The sequence below is a fragment of the Rhinoraja longicauda genome, chromosome 37 (assembly GCF_053455715.1).
Source record: "Rhinoraja longicauda isolate Sanriku21f chromosome 37, sRhiLon1.1, whole genome shotgun sequence".
Lineage (NCBI taxonomy): Eukaryota > Metazoa > Chordata > Chondrichthyes > Rajiformes > Arhynchobatidae > Rhinoraja > Rhinoraja longicauda.
The window spans coordinates 4,546,307-4,567,705 of record NC_135989.1 but is presented as its reverse complement, the minus strand read 5'-3'; the positions used below and the strand labels follow the sequence as shown (position 1 = coordinate 4,567,705).

Here is a 21,399-nt window from a genome sequence, read left to right as displayed (position 1 = left end):
TGAATGGCCGTGCGTACAGGCTTGAAGGGCCGAATGGCCTCCTCCTGCACCTATTTTCTATGTTTCTATGTTTCTACACCGAAGGTAGACACAAAGTGCTGGAGTAAAGGAGGGCGGCACGGTGGCGCAGCGGTAGAGTTGCCGCCTTACAGCGAATGCAGCGCCGGAGACTCAGGTTCAATCCTGACTACGGGCGCTGTCTGTACGGAGTTTGTACGTTCTCCCCGTGACCTGCGTGGGTTTTCTCCGAGATCTTCGGTTTCCTCCCACACTCCAAGGACATGCAGGTTTGTAGTTTAATTGGCTGGGCAAATGTAAAAATTGTCCCTAGTGGGTGTAGGATAGTGTTACGGGGATCGCTGGGTGGCGTGGACCCGGTGGGCCGAAGGGCCTGTTTCTGCACTGTATCTCTAAATCTAAATCTAAAAAATCTAAACTCAACGGGACAGGCAGCATCTCTGGAGAACATGGATAGGTGACGTTTTGGGTCTCGAGTTACTTTGATCTGTCTTTGAGGTGCATTGAGAGTCATAGAGTGTGAAAACAGGCACTTTCAGCCCAAGTTGCCCATGCCAACCAAGATGCCCCATCTACACAAGTCCCACCTGCCCGCGTTTGGCCCATATCCTTCTAAACCTGTCCTGTCCATGTACCTGTCCAAATGTCCTTCAAATGTTGTTATAGTCCCAGCCTCAACCACCTCCTCCGGCAGCTCGTTCCATACACCCACCACCCTCTGTGTGAAAAAGTTACCCCTCAGGTTCCTATTAAATCTTTTCCCTCTCACCTCAACCTTTGTCCTCTAGTTTCTGATTCACGTGTACAGTCAAAATCTTTTGTTGCGTGCTAACCAGTCAGCGGAAAGACAACACGTGATTACAATCGAGCCGTCCACGGTGTATAGATACATGATAAAGGGAATAACGTGAATAACGTTTAGTGCTAGATAAAGTATAGTAAAGTCCGATCAAAGATAGTCCGAGGATCTCCAATGAGCAGTGAGTGTTGAGGATAGTGCTAGTGTCCAGCTCGCTGGACAACGTGGACTCGGTGGGCTGACGTGCCTGTTTCCATGTTGTAATCTCAAGTCAAAAGCCTCGTCAACATTCTGCACAACCACCACACTTTGCTGCATGCTCCAGGATATCTCAGCAAGCACCGTCCCATCAGAGACCTGTAAATAGGTGTTGCCAACTTTCTCACTCCCAAATACGGGACGAAAGGTGACCTCACCCAGCCATCGGCCATGTGATCCCGCTCCACCAATGGCGGCCGCCCGGGCCGGGAGGCGGTTTGCTAAGCAACTTCCATTAGGCGGTGCCCGGGCCTCCGGACCTACAGTGTCCGGGCCTACAGTGTCTGGGCCTACACTGTCCGGGCCTACAGTGTCCGGGCCAGCAGTGTCCGGGCCTACAGCGCCACCCGGGCCTACAGTGTCCGGGCCTGCAGTGTCCGGGCCTACAGCACCCCCCGGGCCTACAGTGTCCGGGCCTACAGCGTCCGGGCCTACAGTGTCCAGGCCTACAGCGTCCGGGCCTACAGTGTCCAGGCCTACAGTGTTCGGGCCAGCAGTGCCCGGGCCAGCAGTGTCCGGGCCTACAGCGCCCCCCGGGCCTACAGTGTCCGGGCCTGCAGTGTCCGGGCCTACAGCACCCCCCGGGCCTACAGTGTCCGGGCCTAAAGTGTCTGGGCCTACAGTGTCCGGGCCTACAGTGTCCGGGCCTACAGTGTCCGGGCCTTACAGTATCCGGGCCTTACAGTATCCGGGCTTACAGTGTCCGGGCCTACAGCGTCCGGGCCTACAGCGTCCGGGCCTACAGCGTCGGGGCCTACAGTGTCGGGGCCTACAGTGTCCGGGCCTACAGCGTCCGGGCCTACAGCGTCCGGGCCTACAGCGTCCGGGCCTACAGCGTCCGGGCCTACAGTGTCCGGGCCTACAGTGTTCGGGCCAACAGCGTCCGGGCCTACAGTGTCCGGGCCTACAGTGCCTCCCAGGCCTAATACGGGACAAGGGCAGTTACGTGCGGGACAAATCAATTTAGCCCAATATACGGGGTGTCCCGGCTAATACGGGACAGTTGGCAACCCTACCTGTAAACTCAACCCGTCCTGCTACCCCTTATCATTTGGCGAGCAGGCCCAGATTTCCACAGACTTTGCAAGACTTGGCTGCCTTCTCAACCAGCTCTTAATGCTCGTGCCCTGTATCGATCCAGTTCCTCATCAGAGGAAATAATTACTGTTATCCAACTGAATCACTGTAACCACTCAACTACTTTGAAACCATTAATTTTCTAATAAAAGACCAAAACGCAGTTTAGAGTTTAGATCAGTTTAGTTTAGTTTAGAGAGTCCCACTGAGTCCGTGCCGACCAGCAATCACCCTGTGCTCCAGCAGTATCTGTACACAAGGGACCATTTACAATGTTTTTTTACCAAAGCCAATTAACCTAGAACCTTTAGACTCGATTTTTACGACAAACTCCAACAACCTAGTCGATGTCAAGCTGCGGCAAGCTACCGACAACCGGCGACCCAATCGGCGCGACTTAGGACTTCCACCTACGGCAGCACCTACGACACCCTATGACCAAACCGGCAACAACCTACGACAACCAAAGTCAACCCACGTCGACCCGCGACAAGCTACGACCGTGTCGGCTACAACTGAAGACATTTCACGTCATTTTGGCCTCCGGTTTTGACGCCGGTCGGTGCCTGTCGCCGGTTGATGTAGGTTGTCGCCAATGGAATTCACCGAAGTCACAACCTACATCACCTGGCCACAACCTACGACAGCGCCCCCGTCAGGAGACGTCAAGCTACCATCATTGGCGTCAAACCAACAGCCGCCGAAAATCTTTAAACGTTTCAAAATCCAGCGGCGACCAGAAAAACGCTCTGACTCTTTGGAGACGACTCACGACCGTACAGGCGACACCCCGGCAACCGTGTGGTGACAGCCTAGTCGCCTGCAGTCGCCTAAACAATCGCCTAAGTGGGACAGGGGCTTATGGAGACACAGCGTGGAAACAGGCCCTTCAGCCCACCAAGTTGGTCTCCTAATCTGAGGAAAGACATTCTTGCCATAGAGGGAGTACAGAGAAGGTTCACCAGATTGATCCCTGGGATGGCAGGACTTTCATATGAAGAAAGACTGGATAGACTCGGCTTGTACTCGCTGGAATTTAGAAGATTGAGGGGGGATCTTATAGAAACTTACAAAATTCTTAAGGGGTTGGACAGGCTAGATGCAGGAAGATTGTTCCCGATGTTGGGGAAGTCCAGAACAAGGGGTCACAGTTTAAGGATAAGGGGGAAGTCTTTTAGGACCGAGATGAGAACGTTTTTTTTCACACAGAGAGTGGTGAATCTGTGGAATTCTCTGCCACAGAAGGTGGTTGAGGCCAGTTCATTGGCTATATTTAAGAGGGAGTTAGATGTGGCCCTTGTGGCTAAAGGGATCAGGGGGTATGGAGAGAAGGCAGATACTGAGTTGGATGATTAGCCATGATCATATTGAATGGTGGTGCAGGCTCGAAGGGCCGAATGGCCTACTCCTGCACCTATTTTCTATGTTTCTATGTTTGTAAGTCCACGCGTGGCCTCCACGGCGTGAATTCCACAGTATCCTTCTCTGCTACCCTCCATGAAAGCCAATTTTAAAGCCTGAAGCCTTAGTATCTGCAGATTTTTAACTTAATCCCTAGATGAGTGGCTGAAGATTTGTAGTGGTTTAGTAAAGGACAAGATGCCCGGGAGGAAGGGAGCTGGAAATAGCAAGTGCATTACTGGAAGGCTTTGATCAGTGCTTCACAACTGGCTGCAGTCCAGTGTAAACAAGAAGCAGAACAGACCACTATATATTATATTTCAAGTACTATAGTTTCATCTGGGGATCGAGCCAATATTAATAGAGTTTGACTGACCTCTTTAAAAAACGTTGTTGAGATTTTAACTCTGGAGGCTGGACATTAGTGAATTTATGTGTAAGAAGGAACTGCAGATGCTGGTTTACAGGAGACAGGCACAAAATAGACAATAGGTGCAGGAGGAGGCCATTCGGCCCTTCGAGCCAGCACCGCCATTCAATGTGATCATGGCTGATCATTCTCAATCAGTACCCCGTTCCTGCCTTCTCCCCATACCCCCTGACTCCGCTATCCTTAAGAGCTCCATCTAGCTCTCTCTTGAATGCATTCAGAGAATTGGCCTCCACTGCCCTCTGAGGCAGAGAATTCCACAGATTTACAACTCTCTGACTGAAAACGTTTTTCCTCGTCTCAGTTTCTAAATGGCCTACCCCTTATTCTTAAACTGTGGCCCCTGGTTCTGGACTCCCCCAACATTGGGAACATGTTTCCTGCCTCTAACGTGTCCAACCCCTTAATAATGCTGGAGTAACTCAGCGGGACAGGCAGCATCTCTGGAGGGAAGGGTCTGAAGAAGGGTGACTCGGTGGCGCAGCGGTAGAGTTGCTGCCTCACAGCGCCAGAGACCCGGGTTCCATCCTGACTACGGGTGCTGTCTGTACGGAGTTTGTACGTTCTCCCCGTGACCTGCGTGGGTTTTCTCCGAGATCTTCGGTTTCCTCCCACACTCCAAAGACGTGCAGGTTTGTAGGTTAATTGGCTTGGTGTAAATGTGAAATGGACCCTGATGTGTAGAATGTTAACGCCTCCGCTGTCAAGCTGTGAAAACGGAGAGGATGAGACGGAGTTTCTTCCCACAGGACATCAGGACTGTTAACTATTATAACTCCAAGGACTACATTTTTTTTTCTGTATTAATTTTAATTTATACGCTGTAATTGTAAAAAAAAAATTGCACAATCCGCAGGCATTGCCACTCTCATTTCACTGCACATCGTGTGTGTGTGTGTGTGTATTTGACAAATAAACTTGACTTGACTTGACTTGACTAATGTGCGGGGATTGCTGGTCGGTGCGCACTAAGTGGGCCAAAGGGCTGGTTTCGGCCCTCTATCTCTCAACTAAACTAAGCTAAACTAAAGGGTCTCGACCCTAAACGTCACCCATTCCTTCTCTCCAGAGATGCTGCCTGACCCGCTGAGTTATTCCAGTTTTGTGCGTCTATCTTCGTGGAATCATGTTTCACTCTGTGTAGATGATCCAACTGAGGGTGAATTCACAGCCCAAGTTATGGCCCTCTGGGTGAGCTATTTACGCAAGGTCACACTCCACCCCTTCCACGGGTATAAACCATCCCTCTGAGGGAACCATTACTGAGGAGCGGCACATTGTCTCTGGTGCCCTGGCACATGTCCTGCTCTCAAGATGAACGCAAAAAATGCTGGAGTAACTCAGCGGGTCAGGCAGCATCTCAAGGGAGAAGGAATGGGTGACGTTTCAGGGCGAGACCCTTCTTCAGAGTTTTTCGAAGGATCTCGACCCGAAACGTCACCCATTCTTTCTCCCTTGAGATGCTGCCTGTACGGAGTTTGTACGTTCTCCCCGTGACCGCGTGGGTTTCCTCCCACACTCCAAAGGCGTACAGGTATGTCGGTTAATTGGCTTGATGTATGTGTAAAATTGTCCCTGGTGGGTGTAGGACAGTGTTAGTGTGCAGGGATCGCTGGTCGGTGTGGACTCGGTGGGCCGAAGGGCCTGTTTCTGCACTGTATCTCTAAAAGCATTTAAAAACACTGGGGTAGACACACAATGCTGGCGTAACTCAGCGGGTCAGGCAGCATCTCTGGAGAGAAGGAATCTCTGGAGTGACGTTTCAGGTCGAGACTCTTCTGCAGGCCTAAAAAACCCTTGGACAGATACATCAGTAGGAAAGGTTTATGGCAAAATTGTGGGCAAAGGGGACTAGCTTAGATGGTGCATCTTGGTCAGCAGGGGCCTGTTTCCACTTTGTGTGACTCTATGACTGTAAAGTGGCATACTGACTACTGCACTGAATACAACAAACAATGATTTAAACAGCGTGAGAATGCGGTTTGAAAACTGTTGGACGGAATGGAGGGGAGACCATGCAACGAGATCCTTTGCCGGGGATCGACTGTGGAGAGCTCCAACCGCGGGGCCTGTGGACTCTAACGCCGTGAAGCCCGCAGTCTCTGGTGGGAAGAGGCCGACTCGGGAGCTCCACGCCACGGAGAGAGTTTCAACCGCCCCGACGCGGGGAGTTTCGATCGTTACGACGCGAGGGCTCAGATATTGGACCGTCGGCAGCGGCGACTGCAGACGGTTCAACAGCCCCGACCGCGAGTGAACAAAGAGGAAGGTGATTGAACTTTATTACCTTCCATCACAGTGAGGAATGTGGAATCCGCTGTGGTGGATGTTTATGGCCACTTATTTTATGTGACTGTGTGTCTTGTTGCTTTTCACTTAGTGTGGTTGTATGGTAACTCAAATTTCACTGTACCTTAATTGGTGCACGTGACAATAAATTGATCTTGAATCTTGAAATCTTGTACTTATAAACAATAGACAATAGGTGCAGGAGGAGGCCATTCGGTCCTTCGAGCCAGCACCACCATACATTGTGATCATGGCTGATCATTCTCAATCAGTACCCCGTTCCTGCCTTCTCCCCATACCCCCTGACTCCGCTATCCTTAAGAGCCCTATCTAGCTCTCTCTTGAATGCATTCAGAGAATTGGCCTCCACTGCCTTCTGAGGCAGAGAATTCCACAGATTCACAACTCTCTGACTGAAAAAGATTTTCCTCATCTCCGTTCTAAATGGCCTACCCCTTATTCTTAAACTGTGGCCCCTTGTTTTGGACTCCCCCAACATTGGGAACATGTTTCCTGCCTCTAACGTGTCCAACCCCTTAATAATCTTATACGTTTCGATAAGATCCCCTCTCATCCTTCTAAATTCCAGTACATTAAAGTGTGGACATTATTGTTTATGTTGGGGAAGAAACAGCCAATTTATATAAACCAGAATACAAGAACGTAATAGACAGATAAACAAGCAGATTTAGACTTTAGAGATACAGCATGGAAACAGGCTCTTTGGCCCACAGGGTCCACACTGTACCATCGAGCACCCTCTACTCCAGCACTATCCAACACACAAGAGACAACTTACATTTACAGAAGCCAATTAACAGACAAACCCGCACGTCTTTGGAGTGTGGGAGGAAACCGGAGCACCCGGAGAAAACCGAACCCAGGTCACAGGGAGAACGTACAAACATTATTTTAACAAGTAAATCCGAACTCACCGGTCAATCATTGGAACTCATTGGTTAAATTTACACTAGTCTGTAGAAGGGTCTCGACCCGAAACGTCACCCATTCCTTCTCTCCAGAGATGCTGCCTGACCTGCTGAGTTATTCCAGCTTTTTGTGTCTATCTTCGATTTAAACCAGTATCTGCAGTTCTTTCCTACACGGTTAAACGTACATGATTGCCTAATGACATGCATCTTCAGACGTTCTCCAGGGTGACGTAGATGGGCTTCCTGGAGGGGCATCTGGGAGCATGATTCTCTTCTGGTGGCATGTTGGGTTGTACATTGGGCATCACCTTTGAGGCAGCACAGTGGTGCAGCGGTAGAGTTGCTGCCTCGCAACACCAGAGACCCGGGTTCCATCCTAACTACGGGCGCTGTCTGTATGGAGATTGTACGTTCTCCCCGTGACCGCGGGGGAAGTTAATTGGCCTTGGTGATACTTGTAAATTCTCCCCAGTGTGTAGGATAGTGCTACTGCGCAGGCTAATCGATGGTCTAGCTAGCAGTTGTACAGGGCCCTAGTGAGACCGCACCTGGAGTACTGTGTGCAGTTGTACAGGGTCCTAGTGAGACCGCACCTGGAGTACTGTGTGCAGTTTTGGGTCTCCAAATTTGAGGAAGGATATTCTTGCTATTGAGGGCGTGCAGCCTAGGTTTACTAGGTTAATTCCCGGAATGGCGGGACTGTCATAGGTTGAAAGACTGGAGCGACTAGGCTTGTATACACCGGAATTTAGATGGATGAGAGGGGATCTTATCGAAACGTATAAGATTATTAAGGGGTTGGACACGTTAGAGGCAGGAAACATGTTCCCAATTTATTCACAAAATGCTGGAGTAACTCAGCAGGTCAGGCAGCATCTTTGGAGAGAAGGAATGGGTGACGTTTCAGGTCGAGACCCTTCTTCAGACTGAAGAAAGTCTCGACTCGAAACGTCACCCATTCCTTCTCTCCAGAGATGCTGCCTGTCCCACTGAGTTACTCCAGCTTTTTGTGTCTATCTTCGGTTTAAACCAGCACCTGCAGTTCCTTCCTACACAACAGGAGGTGACGTTTTGGGTCTGGACTCTTCTTCATTCTGAAGAAGGGCCCCGACCCGAGACGTTCAAGTCAAGTCAAGTCAATTTTATTTGTACAGCACATTTAAAAACAACCCACGTTGACCAAAGTGCTGTACATCAGTTCAGGTACTAAGAAAACGAACATACAATGGCACACAAACATAACAGCACATACATAAACACTCCACAGCGCCCCCTCAGAGGGCCTCAAACGCTAGGGAGTAGAAATAGGTTTTGAGCCTGGACTTAAAGGAGTCGATGGAGGGGGCAGTTCTGATGGGGAGAGGGATGCTGTTCCACAGTCTAGGAGCTGCAACCGCAAAAGCGCGGTCACCCCTGAGCTTAAGCCTAGATCGCGGGATAGTCAGTAGCCCCAAGTCGGCCGACCTGAGGGACCTGGAGATAGAGTGGTGGGTTAGAAGGTTGCCTGGCCATTCCCTCCACAGATGCTGCCCGACCTGCTGAGTGCTTCCAGCCCTTTGTGAGGGGCACATTTGCATCTTGCCCTGTTTCACCGTTACGAGAGGAAGCAGTAACTCTGAGCGTGCCTGTTAAAGTGTTTATATCTCAACAGCAGAGAGTGAGAGACTCTTGTGTATTAAGGGATCTGTGGTTATAGCAGGAAATTAACCCTGTGGTCCATTGATCTTGTTAAATAATGATAGACACAAAAAGCTGGAGTAACTCAGCGGGTCAGACAACATCTCTGGAGAAAAGGAATAGGTGACGTCTCGGGTCAAGACCCTCCTTCAGATAAATGATGACCAGATACAAGATAAATGGCCTATTCCTGTATCTGTTACTTGTGTTGTAAGTATTTCACTGCTTTGTAAACCAAATGCGCTGTACTGAAGCCTTTTGTGGGAGTTTTTGCGGTGATGTTAACTTTATCTAGTCCCTTACTTCGACTGAGATGCGATTTTTTAACCGTATCGTATCTCTGTCCGCACTGCGGCCTAACATCGTGGAGCTGGCGGCCTCTGCTGAAGACCGGTGTTGAGAGCTCCATCGCGGAGGCCGAGATCCCTTTGCCAGGGGTCGACCTCGGAGCTCCAACCACGGGAGCCTGTGGGACTTTAACATCGTGGAGCCCGCGGTCTCTGGTCAGAGACCGATTTCGGGCGCTCCAAGCCGTTTGAGCTTCGACCGCCCCGTTGCGGGAGTTTCGATCGCCCCGACGGATGGTTCGACTGCCCCGACCGCGGGAGAATAAAGAGGAAGAAGTTTGGACCTTTTTGCCTTCCATTACAGTGAGGAATGTGGGGAATCTGCTGTGGTGAATGTTTATATTAACTTTTATGTAGTTGTGTGTCTTGTTCCTTTTTTTTCATATGGCTGTATGGTAATTCGCATATCACTGTACCTTAATTGGTACATGTGACCTTTGAAACCTCTCTCAGATCCACTCTACCCAACATTCATGGACCAATTGCTGTTTACATATTAAAAACCTTCAGGTACATGGATAGGACCGGTTTGGAGGGATATGGACCAAGCGCAGACAGGTGGGACTAGTGTAGCTGGGACATGTTGGCCGATATGGGCATGTTTGGCCGAAGGGCCTGTTTCCACACTGTATCACTCAATGACTCTATGAAGGCTATGGTATGCTTGCCTTCATGGGTCAGTGTGTTGAAGGAGGAAGTTATTGTAAAGTCTTATACTGTATGACTCGATGACTCTCCAAGACTCTAAGGCATTTGGAAAGGAGATTGGCTTTCTCTGGATGACAATGTTTGCTGCCAATGTAATTAATCTCATACAAATTTGAAATGACAAATGATGAAGACTTTGTTTAATAATTTTGGAGCCTTGTTTACACGGGTTCAATGAGAATAACTAGAAAGGGGGAGTGGATCTTAAAGGAGCATGTGAAAATAAACAGTGGTTTCATGTGAGGATCTGGGCCGAAACATAGGTTGAGCTGTGGGATCACCACAGAGAGAGCAACCGAGGGAGGTAACAAGTACAAACAAAGGACAATGAAGGGAGGTGGCGTAGGTAGGAACTGCAGACGCTGGTTTACACTGAAGATAGACTCAAAATGCTGGAGTACCTCAGTAGGACAGACAGCATCTCTGGAGAGAAGGAATGGGTGACGTTTCAGGTCGAGACCCTTCTTCAAACCGAGAGTCAGGGGAGAGGGAGATATGGAAGGATAAAGTGTGAAAAACGAGAGATCAAAGGGGATGCAGGTCAAAGAAAATGTAGACTAGATCACTGTTGAGGAGTTGGCGGCCTACACTGTCCGGGCCTACAGTGTCCGGGCCTACAGTGTCCAGGCCTGCAGTGTCCGGGCCTACAGTGTCCGGGCCTACAGTGTCCGGGCCTACAGTGTCCGGGCCTACACTGTCCGGGCCTACAGTGTCCGGGCCTACACTGTCTGGGCCTACAGTGTCCAGGCCTACAGTGGCCGGACCTACACTGTCCGGGCCTACAGTGTCCGGGCTTACAGTGCCCCCCGGGCCTAATATGGGACAAGGGCGGTCCCGTACGGGACAAACCAATTTAGCTCAAAATACGGGATGTCCCGGCTAATACGGGATGGTTGGCAACCCTAGTCACCACAGAAGTTGGCAACCCACGTCACTGAGTCATGTGCTGACCACGCCCCGGAATGTCACGTCACCACGAGCCCGACCAAGCCTCCACTTCCACAGCATGATGAGGAACCTCACCACATCTCCAGCAACTCTTACCAACATCTACAGATGCACCATAGCAACGATAGTCGGGTTGCATCGCAGCTTGGTTTGGGAACAGCTCTGACCAAGACCGCATGGAACTGCCGAGAGTTGTACATGCAGCCCAGTTTCGCTCAGTTTAGAGATACAGCACGGAAACAGGCCCTTCAGCCCACCGAGTCCGCGCCGACCAGCGATCCCCGCACACTAACACTGTCCCACACACACTAGGGACATTTTACATTTATACCAAGCCAATCAACCTACAAACCTGTACGTCTTTGGAGTGTGGGAGGAAACCGAAGTACCCGGGCGGTCACATGGAGAACGTACAAACTCCGTACAGACAGCACCCGTAGTCAGGACCGAACCCGGGTCTCTGGCACTGAGGCTGTGCCCTCTGGTCCAAGACTCTCGCACTAGTGGAAACATCCTCTCCACATCCACTCTATCCAGGCCTTTCATCTTCTGCATACTAAAACTCTCGTTTGTTTGTTTGTTTGTTCCTGAACTACAGTCAAAACGGTACACGATAGCGCGACAATTTTAGGCCCACCTTACTCACCGTCGTCCCTTTGGTGCTAATGGAAGAAGTTTCATTGCAATCGGTGTTATATTTTTTAAGTTATTCACCTTTTAAAGTTTAAATCTATCTCCTAGGGAGGGAGGGGGAGGGAGGGAGGACAAGGGGGGTTGAGGGGGATGGAGTGGTGGGGGGGAGAAGGGGGAGGAGAGGGTGCTGCACCAATGCAGGAGAGGTTTGGACCCAATGGGGTCCACTTGGTCTAGTTATTACTGTAAGTTTCAATGAGGTCCCCCCTCTTCCTTCTACACTCCAGCAAGTACAGGCCCAGTGCTGTCAAACACTCATCATACGTTAACTCAATCATCCCTGGGATCATTCTTGTAAACCTCCTCTGGACCCTCTCCAATGCCACAACATCCCACGAGATGCTCGGTCCCCCTAGTATTCCCGGGAGATTGTTTGTGCCTTCCTTAATGAAGACGGAACCAAAGTACTCGTTGAACTGTTGTGCCATTTCCTTGTTTCCCATTATAGAAACATAGAAACATAGAAACAAGGTGCAGGAGTAAGCCATTCGGCCCTTCGAACCTGCACCGCCATTCAATATGATCACGGCTGATCATCCAGCTCAGTAACCTGTACCTGCCTTCTCTCCATACCCCCTGATCCCTTTAGCTACAAGGGCCACATCTAATTCCCTCTTAAATATAGCCAATGAACTGGCCTCAACTACCCTCTGTGGCAGAGAATTCCACAGACTCATCACTCTCTGTGTGAAGAAATGTTTTCTCATCTCGGTCCTAAAAGACTTCCCCCTTATCCTTAAATTGTGACCCCTGGTTCTGGACTTCCCCAAGTCAAGTCAAGTTTATTTGTCACATACACATACACGATGTGCAGTGAAATGAAAGTGGCAATGCCTGCGGATTGTGCAAAAAGAAGAATTACAGTTACAGCATATAAATAATGTTAATAAGTTACTATAGTGTAGACAAAAATGTAGTCTCTGGAGTTATAGAAGTTGACAGTCCTGATGGCCTGTGGGAAGAAACTCCGTCTCATCCTCTCCGTTTTCACAGCGTGACAGCGGAGGCGTTTGCCTGACGGTAGCAGCTGGAACAGTCAGTTGCTGGGGTGGTAGGGGTCCTTCATAATGTTGCTTGTTCTGGATCTGCACCTCCTGATGTATAGGTCCTGCAGGGGGACGAGTGTAGTTTCCATGGTGCGTTCTGCCGAACGCACTACTCTCTGCAGGGCCATCCTGCCCTGGGCAGAGCTGTTCCCAAACCAGACTGTGATGTTGCCGGACAGGATGCTCTCTACAGCCCCAGAGTAGAAGCAATGAAGGATCCTGAGAGACACTCTGAATTTCCTCAGCTGTCTAAGGTGGTAAAGGCGCTACTTTGCCTTACCCACCAGTGCGGCAATGTACGTTGTCCATGTCAGATCCTCTTTGATGCGGACTCCCAAGCATTTAAAACTGCTCACCCTATCCACAGTAGACCCATTTATCTCCAGTGGCGTGTACGTCCTTGGATGTTTAGCCCTTCTGAAGTCCACAATCAGCTCCTTAGTTTTAGTGACATTCAAGAGGAGGCTATTGTCCTGACACCAGATCCCAAATCAGCCACCTCCTCCCCAACATCGGGAACAATCGGGAATTATAAATTCACCTGGCTCTGACTGTAAGGGGCCAACAGTACATTTGTCCTCACTAACCTTTTCCATTTTACATACCTAAAGAAGCTTTTACAGTCAGTTTTTATATTCCTCGCAAGCTTTCTTTCATGCTCTTTTTTCCCCTCTCTTAATTAACCCCTTTGGAAGGGCCCTGTAACAGTAAAGTTATCCTGTATCTGCACACTTGATTGTAATCATTTCACTGACTGGATAGTACGTAGCAGCACAGCTTTTTACTGTACCTCAGTACAAGTGCTGATAAGAAACTAAATTAAACCTAACCAGAATTATTCTGCAGGTAGACACAAATGCTGGGGTAACTCAGCGGGTCAGGCAGCATCTCTGGAGCGAAGGGATGTGTGACGTTTCGGGTCGAGACCCTTCTTCAGACTGCCAGGGTCTCGACCAGAAACGTCACCCATTCCTTCTCTCCTGAGATGCTGCCTGACCCGCTGAGTTACTCCAGCATTTTGTGTCTGCCTTCGATTTAAACCAGCATCTGCAGTTTTTTTCCGACATAGAATTATTCTGCACCTACCATTCGGGTAAAAGAAGGAAGAGTCCTCTTCGTTTTATACAAAGCTGCTACATTCAAGAATCAAGCATGTTTAATTATCAAATGTGCCAATAAAGCAGAACAATTATATTCTTACTTGCAGCAGCATAACAGGTCTGTAAACACAAAACATAATAAACTAACAAAGTCATCATATAAAAAATATGAAACAAAATAAAATCAATAAAATACAAAAATAGTGCACTGGCCAAGAAGGCACAACAACACTTGATTGTATCCATGTATAGAAACAAAATGCTGGAGTAACTCAGCTTCTCTGGAGAGAAGGAATGGGTGACGTTTCGGGTCGAGGTGCATTTCCATGTATAGCATGATCTGGTCTGCTTGGACAGCACGCAAAAAGCCTTTCACTGTCAAGGCGGTCACTGTGGCGCAGCGGTAGAGTTGCCGCCTTACAGCGCCAGAGACCCGGGTTCCATCCTGACTACGGGTGCTGTCTGTACGGAGTTTGTACGTTCTCCCCGTGACCTGCGTGGGTTTTCTCCGAGATCTTCGGTTTCCTCCCACACTCCAAAGACGTGCAGGTTTGCAGGTTAATTTGCTTGGTGTAAATGTAAAAATTGTCCCTAGTGGGTGTAGGATAGTGTTAGTGTGCGGGGATCGCCGGGCGGCACAGACCCGGTGGGTCGAAGACCCTGTTTCCGCGCTGTTTCTCTAAACTACAGTCGTGATGAACTACTCAGACAATAATGAAGCTAAACCTAAACCCTCAAACTCAAGAGATTCATAACTCTTAAGACTGATTCATATGTCAGTCTGAAGAAGGGTCTCAACCCGAAACGTCACCCATTCCTTCTCTCCAGAGATGCTGCCTGAGCCGCTGAGTTACTCCAGCATTTTGTGTCTATCTTCGATTTAAACCAGCATCTGCAGTTTTTCTCAGACAATGGTCAAGAGCGTTTAATTGTCATCTGCACCAAAACGGAACAATGGGGTTATTTTGATAATACTCTTTCTTGCACCAAAAATGTCATTTTTCATTGTGAGTTATTTTTGAGCTGGATTATTTACCGATTCATTCTTTCTTCCTGAGGGAAGAGACATGACAAATGGGCAGGAAAGTGAAGTTTGTAAAGATAGACACAAAATTCCGGGTAACTCAGTGGGCCGGGCAGCATCTCTGGAGAATATGGAGAGTTAACCCTTCAGGCAGAAGGCTGTGGAGGCCAAGCCATGGATATTTTTAATATTTTTATAGATTGGCAGATTTTTGATTAGTGCGGGTGTCAGGGGTTATGGGAAAAAGGCAGGAGAATGGGATGGAGAGGGAGAGATAGATCAGCCATGGTTGAATGGCTGAGTGGACTTAGAGTCAGTTCAGTTTAGTTTATTATCACGTGTACCGAGGTACAGTGAAAAGCTTTTGTTGCGTGCTGTCCAGTCAGAAGAAAGACAATACATGATTACAATCGAGACATTTACAGTGTATAGATACATGACAAGGGAATAACATTTAGTGCAAGGTAAAGCCAGCAAAGTCCATTCAGCGATACAAGGTAGAAACATGCCCTTCGGCCCAACTTGCCCACACCGGCCAACATTAGCCAGTCACACTTGTCTCGCGTGCCTGCGCTTGGTCCATATCCCTCCAAACCTGTCCTATCCATGTACCTGTCTAACTGTTTCTTAAACGTTGGGATAGTCCCAGCCTCAACTACCTCCTCTCGCAGCTTGTTCCATACACCCACCACCCTCTGTGTGAAAAAGTTACCCCTCAGATTCCTATTAAATCTTTTCCCCTTCACCTCGAACCTATGTTCTCTAGCTTGATGGGCTGAATGGCCTTATTCTGTTCCTAGAACGTATGAACGGATGAACTTATGACTGAAGAAGGGTCGCGACCTGAAAGGTCACCCATATGCTGCCTGACCCGCTGAGTTACTCCAGCGTTTTGTGTCTATCTTTGGTATAAACCAGCATCTGCAGTCCCTTTTTATTACATTAAGTGACAACAGTAATTTGGAAACTATAAGTCCTTCACCATAAAAAAATGCAAGATCACTGCCAACTGAAAGAGACGTGCCCAGTAGCTCTCTCTGGAGAGATATCTTCCATGTGTCAGTGGATGAAGTGAAACACAGGGCACACCACAGAAGGGTCTCAACTTCTGGAACGTCACCCATTCCTTCTAAGGGAAGACAATGTGGGGAGATCGCCGTGAGGAACAATGGAGGACCTGGTGTGGGGAGGACCGCCGTGAGGGACGGTGGGAGGACAAAGGAAGACCCGGTGGGGGGGGGGGGGGGGGCACTCTAGTTTAGAATCCTCTACCCAGGGGATAAGTCTGTGTATGTTTGTTTGTTTGTTTGTTTGTTTGTTCCGCTGAAGGGGCCGTGTGCACGGCAGCCAGCCAACAGTTACTTATCGTTTCCTTTCCCCCCCCCCCCCCATGTTTTTGTGTACCTTGTTTTGTCTTCCTTCCTTCACAAAACATCTTACCATTGAACCTTATGGTGTAGAAGGAGTCCCATTCCACAGCCCCATTCTGAACAAGCTACCAAAATCAGGGAAACGAGAGAACTGCAGATGCTGGTTTACGAGGGGGGGGGGGAAAGAAACAAAGTGCTGGAGTAACTCAGCGGGTCAGGCAGCATCTGTGGAGAAAATGGATAGGTGACGTTGGAAAATGGATGGGAGTCCCGTCCCAGGCAGTGAAGAAAGGCCTTCATAACAATAGGAGTTGAGTATAGGAGCAAAGAGGTCCTTCTGCAGTTGTACAGGGCCCTAGTGAGACCGCACCTGGAGTACTGTGTGCAGTTTTGGTCTCCAAATTTGTGGAAGGATATTCTTGCTATTGAGGGCGTGCAGCGTAGGTTTACTAGGTTAATTCCCGGAATGGCGGGACTGTCCTATGTTGAAAGACTGGAGCGACTAGGCTTGTATACACTGGAATTTAGAAGGATGAGAGGGGATCTTATAGAAACATATAAAATTCTTAAGGGTTTGCACAGGCTAGATGCAGGAAAATTGTTCCCGATGTTGGGGGAGTCCAGAACCAGGGGTCACACAGTTTAAAAATAAAGGGGAGGCCATTTAGCACTGAGATGCAGAAAAACCTTTTCACTCAGAGAGTTGTGAATTTGTGGAATTCTCTGCCACAGAGGGCAGTGGAGGCCAATTCACTGGATGCGTTCAAAAGAGAGTCAGATAGAGCTCTAGGGGGTAGCGGAATCAAGGGATATGGGGAGAAGGCAGGAATGGGGTATTGATTGTGGACGATGATCGCAAGATGGATTCAACAATGGCTGAATGGGAGATACCAGAGGGTAACGGTTGACAATTGTATGTCAGGTTGGAGGCCAGTGTCTAGTGGAGTGCCCCAAGGATCTGTGTTGGGTCCACTGTTGTTTGTCATTTACATTAATGATCTGGATGATGGTGTGGCAAATTGGATTAGTAAATATGCAGATGATACTAAGATAGGTGGAGTAGTTGATAGTGAGGTAGATTTTCAAAGTCTACAGAGAGACTTGGGCCTTTTGGAAGGGTGGGCTGAAAGATGGCAGATGGAGTTTAATGCTGATAAGTGTGAGGTGCTGCATTTTGGTAGGACAAATCAAAATAGGACGTACAGGGTAAATGGTAGGGAATTGAGGAATGCAGTGGAACAGAGGGATCTGGGAATAACTGTGCATTGTTCCCTGAAGGTGGAATCTCATGTGGATAGGGTGGTGAAGAAGGCGTTTGGTATGCTTGCCTTTATAAAACAGAGCATCGAGTATAGAAGTTGGGATGTAATGTTGAAATTGTACAGGGCATTGGTGAGGCCGAATCTGGAGTATGGTGTGCAGTTCTGGTCGCCAAATTATAGGAAGGATGTCGACAAAATGGAGAGGGTACAGAGGAGATTTACTAGAATGTTGCCTGGGTTTCAGCACTTAGGCTACAGAGAGAGGTTGAACAGGTTGGGTCTTTATTCTTTGGAGCGTAGAAGGTTGAGGGGGGACTTGATAGAGGTTTTTAAAATTATGAGAGGGACGGACAGAGTTGACGTGGGTAGGCTTTTCCCTTTGAGAGTGGGGAAGATTCCAACAAGGGGACATAGCTTCAGAATTGAGGGACAAAGGTTTAGGGGTAACATGAGGGGGAACTTCTTTACTCAGAGGGTTGTGGCTGTATGGAATGGGCTTCCGGTGGAAGTGGTGGAGGCTGGCTCGATTTTATTATTTAAGAGAAAATTGGATAGGTATATGGATAGGAGGGGATTGGAGGGTTATGGTCTGAGTGCAGGTAGATGAGACTAGGTCAGGGAGAATGGTCAGCGTGGACTGGTAGGGCCGGACAGGCCTGTTTCCATGCTGTAGTTATATGTTATATGTTAATGAATGCCGGTGCTGGCTCGAAGGGCCGAATGGCCTACTCCTGCACCTATTGTCTATGTATCTCAGTATCCATGTATGCTGCCTGTCCCGCTGAGTTACTCCAGCATTTTGTGCCTATCCTCTGCATTAACAGGGCCACTGACACGAGAAACCCACTGCTTTTGTCATGAATAAAGGTAAAGAAAGCAAAGCAATAAAAGGAACAAAGGAAGTGAAGATATGGGCAGGAGTGAAGACTAACAATGGGGCTCACCTCTAACAACAACTGACTTTACATAGTGGAGGAAAGACACATAATGCTGGAGTAACTCAGCGGTTCAGGCATCATCTCTTGCGAGAAGGAATAGGTGACGTTTCGGGTCGAGACCCTTCTTCAGACTTCTTCTCGACCCTTGCTATTGAGGCAGTGCAGCGTAGGTTCACGAGATTGATCCCCGGAATGGCGGGACTGTCATATGAGGAAAGATTGGAAAGACTAGGCTTGTATTCACTGGAGTTTAGAAGGATGAGAGGGGATCTTATAGAAACGTGTACAATTATAAAAGGACTGGACAAGCTAGATGCAGAATTTTTTTCCCCAATGTTGGGCGAGTCCAGAATCAGGGGCCACACAGTCTTAGAATAAAGGGGACGCCATTTAAAACTGAGGTGAGAAAAAACGTTTTCGCCCAGAGAGTTGTGAATTTGTGGAATTCTCTGCCACAGAGGGCAGTGGAGGCCAATTCACTGGATGGATTTAAGAGAGAGTTAGATAGAGCTCTAGGGGCTAGCGGAATCAAGGTATATGGGGAGAAGGCAGGCACAGGTTACTGATTGTGGATGATCAGCCATGATCACAATGAATGGCGGTGCTGGCTCGAAGGGCCGAATGGCCTCCTCCTGCACCTATTTTCTATGTTTCACCTATTCCTTCTCTCCAGAGATGCTGCCTGTCCCGCTGAGTTACTCCAGCATTTCGAGTCTATCTTTACAGTTACCACTTTCCTAACAATTTGCTATTTCTTGTCCCTCAGAAAGAAAGAATAAATCGATAAATAATTGAACTCAAAAGTAACTAGCACTGAAAAAAAAAGACAATTTGATAGCAGGAAATATTATTAAAATAACATTTCGTGGTCTTGCTGCAAAGCACATTAGCATTTATTCTGGAGCTGCCAAATTAGTTCCGTCCCTGCTCCAGTGTTTTAATTCTTCGTAATCTGCCTCCACCGAGCTTTTCAAAGGCAATGAATTCCAGATCGCAACAAGTTGCTGAGCTACAAGCAAAGGACAAGCGATATCCTGGTTACTGGCATCCTTCTTGTTGAAAATCCTCGCTGCCTCTCCAGAATATCAAAATCCGCTCCACTTTTCTCAGCACCTTGGCCTGACTTGGAAAGATACTGCACCCTTCACAAGCACTTCAGAGATCCAAAACAACAGTACCGGAGATGCTGCCTGACCCGCTGAGTTACTCCAGCAATTTGTGAAATAAATACCTTCGATTTGTACCGGCATCTGCAGTTATTTTCATGTAGTACTCTGTCCTAAATCAGACCCACTGAGCCAATGCTCAGAGCGGTGATGTGGCTTTGATGTGGTGATCAGCAAACACAGCGAGTCGAAAATTAAATCACCTTGTTTAAATAAAAGAAGAAAATCTGCAGGAGAGAATGATTCTCCAGCTGGGGAGGGGGATTACAGTACTTTTACTTCAAAAGTAAGTTTTATTCAGAACAAATATACACAAACTGTGCAAAAACACTTCAGAGAATCTCAGTGCCTCTACATTCCGTCTGTGTTCACTCCGATCTTTAGATAAAAGGCAGCTTAGAGTTAGTTATATAAAAGTCTCTTACCCAGTAGGACTACTGTGCTTGCCATGGTGCCGAGGGTATGGTCAGAGTGTTGTACAGTCTGGCCGTGCTCAATGTGATCGCTGCTTGCCACATCCTCTCATTATAACCGTGACAAAACCAGGAAGCTGCTTGGGGCAAGGTCAGAGCCCAGAGTATTCTACATGAATCCTCCTTTGATTCACGAGCATGTGGCTCAGAGATGAATAATAGGCGTGCTATCGGTGCGGGGAAACTCCGCAGATGTTGGATGGGGGGGGGTGAGGTCCGACGAGCGGTCCTGAGGATGACATGAGACAGAAGCCTGTGGACACACCACACTCCACCCCACCCCACCACAGCTGTTGCTAGGACAGCTGTTTCACCGAGCCAAGCACTCACTCCCGACAACCCACTCAGCATTTGGCTCCAGATTTTTGGGCACCCGGTACAGAGGGAGGAGGGTCAGGAGGGAGGGAGTCTCCCTGTTGGTCTGCTCCTGGGCCTGGCCAAGATGGCCGCTCGCAGCGGGTCCAAGCAGCGGACAGTCGACAGTAACGTCCGTGCCCGCGTGTCCCTGGAGCGGAAACACGCACACGCGGTGCCCAAGGGGACCCTGGGGGGGCTTCCGTGAACGGCGGTCGCCGCGGGAGGTCCAATGTATTATCGACAAAGTTGGCGGGATTTTAATTTGATAAATGTTTTGTTTGTAAACTGCCGACACGGGCAGCTTTTGATTTGACCGCGTTACTACTTTGAATGTTTGGTTTTGTTTTGGAATAAAGTATTTGTTAAAATACATTTTTTTTTTCAAAACAACCCACTCATTTGACAAAAGCAACAATTGATATTTGCCTTGGGCAGCTTACAGCCCAGCGGTACAAATATTGATTTCTCTAACTTCAAGGAACCCTTGCATTCCCTCTCTCCCCGTCCCTCCCCCCAACCCAGTCCCACCAGCTGCCACTACTCATCTTGTTGAGTCTCGTTGTCTGTCACTTGTTTTCACCTAGCCCACAGCTAACAACGGCCCGTTTCCTTTATCATCGTTACTTTTTTGCATATCTTTCATATTTCATATATATTTCATATAATCTATATACTAAACTCTCGTTTGTTTGTTTGTTTGTTCCTGAACTACAGCCAAAACAGTACACGGTAGCGCCACAATTTTAAGCCCACCTTACTCACCGTCGTCCCTTTGGTGCTAATGGAAGAAGTTCCACTGAAATCGGTGTTATGTTTTTAAAGTTATTCACATTTTAAAGTTTAAATCTATCTCCTAGGGAGGGAGGGAGGGGGGGAGGGAGGGACGGGGAGGAGAAGGGGGATGGAGTGGGGGGGATGGAAAGGGGGGAGGGGAGGAGGGAGGGGGTGGAGAAGGGGTGGAGGGAGGGGGAGGGGACGAGGGAGCACAGGAGGGAGGGGGTTAGGGAGGGGATGGGGGGAGGGAGGGGGTGGAGGGGAGGGGTGGGGAGCAGGGGGGAGAGGGGAGGGGAAGGAGATAGTGCTGCA

General features: G+C 48.7%; 1 protein-coding gene across 3 annotated transcripts in view; it reads right to left on the bottom strand.

Annotated features, from left to right (window-relative positions):
* Positions 1-20,156, bottom strand: part of LOC144610713 (adhesion G protein-coupled receptor E3-like) — an 85,342-nt gene extending 65,186 nt beyond the window's left edge. For all 3 annotated transcript variants that reach the window (XM_078429618.1, XM_078429619.1, XM_078429620.1), the window contains exon 1: positions 19,909-20,156. In XM_078429618.1, coding sequence (XP_078285744.1) covers positions 19,909-19,933 — 25 coding nt within the window. In that variant the 5' untranslated portion in view covers positions 19,934-20,156. The remainder of the gene's footprint in view (positions 1-19,908) is intronic.
* Between the last annotated feature and the right edge of the window lie 1,243 nt (positions 20,157-21,399).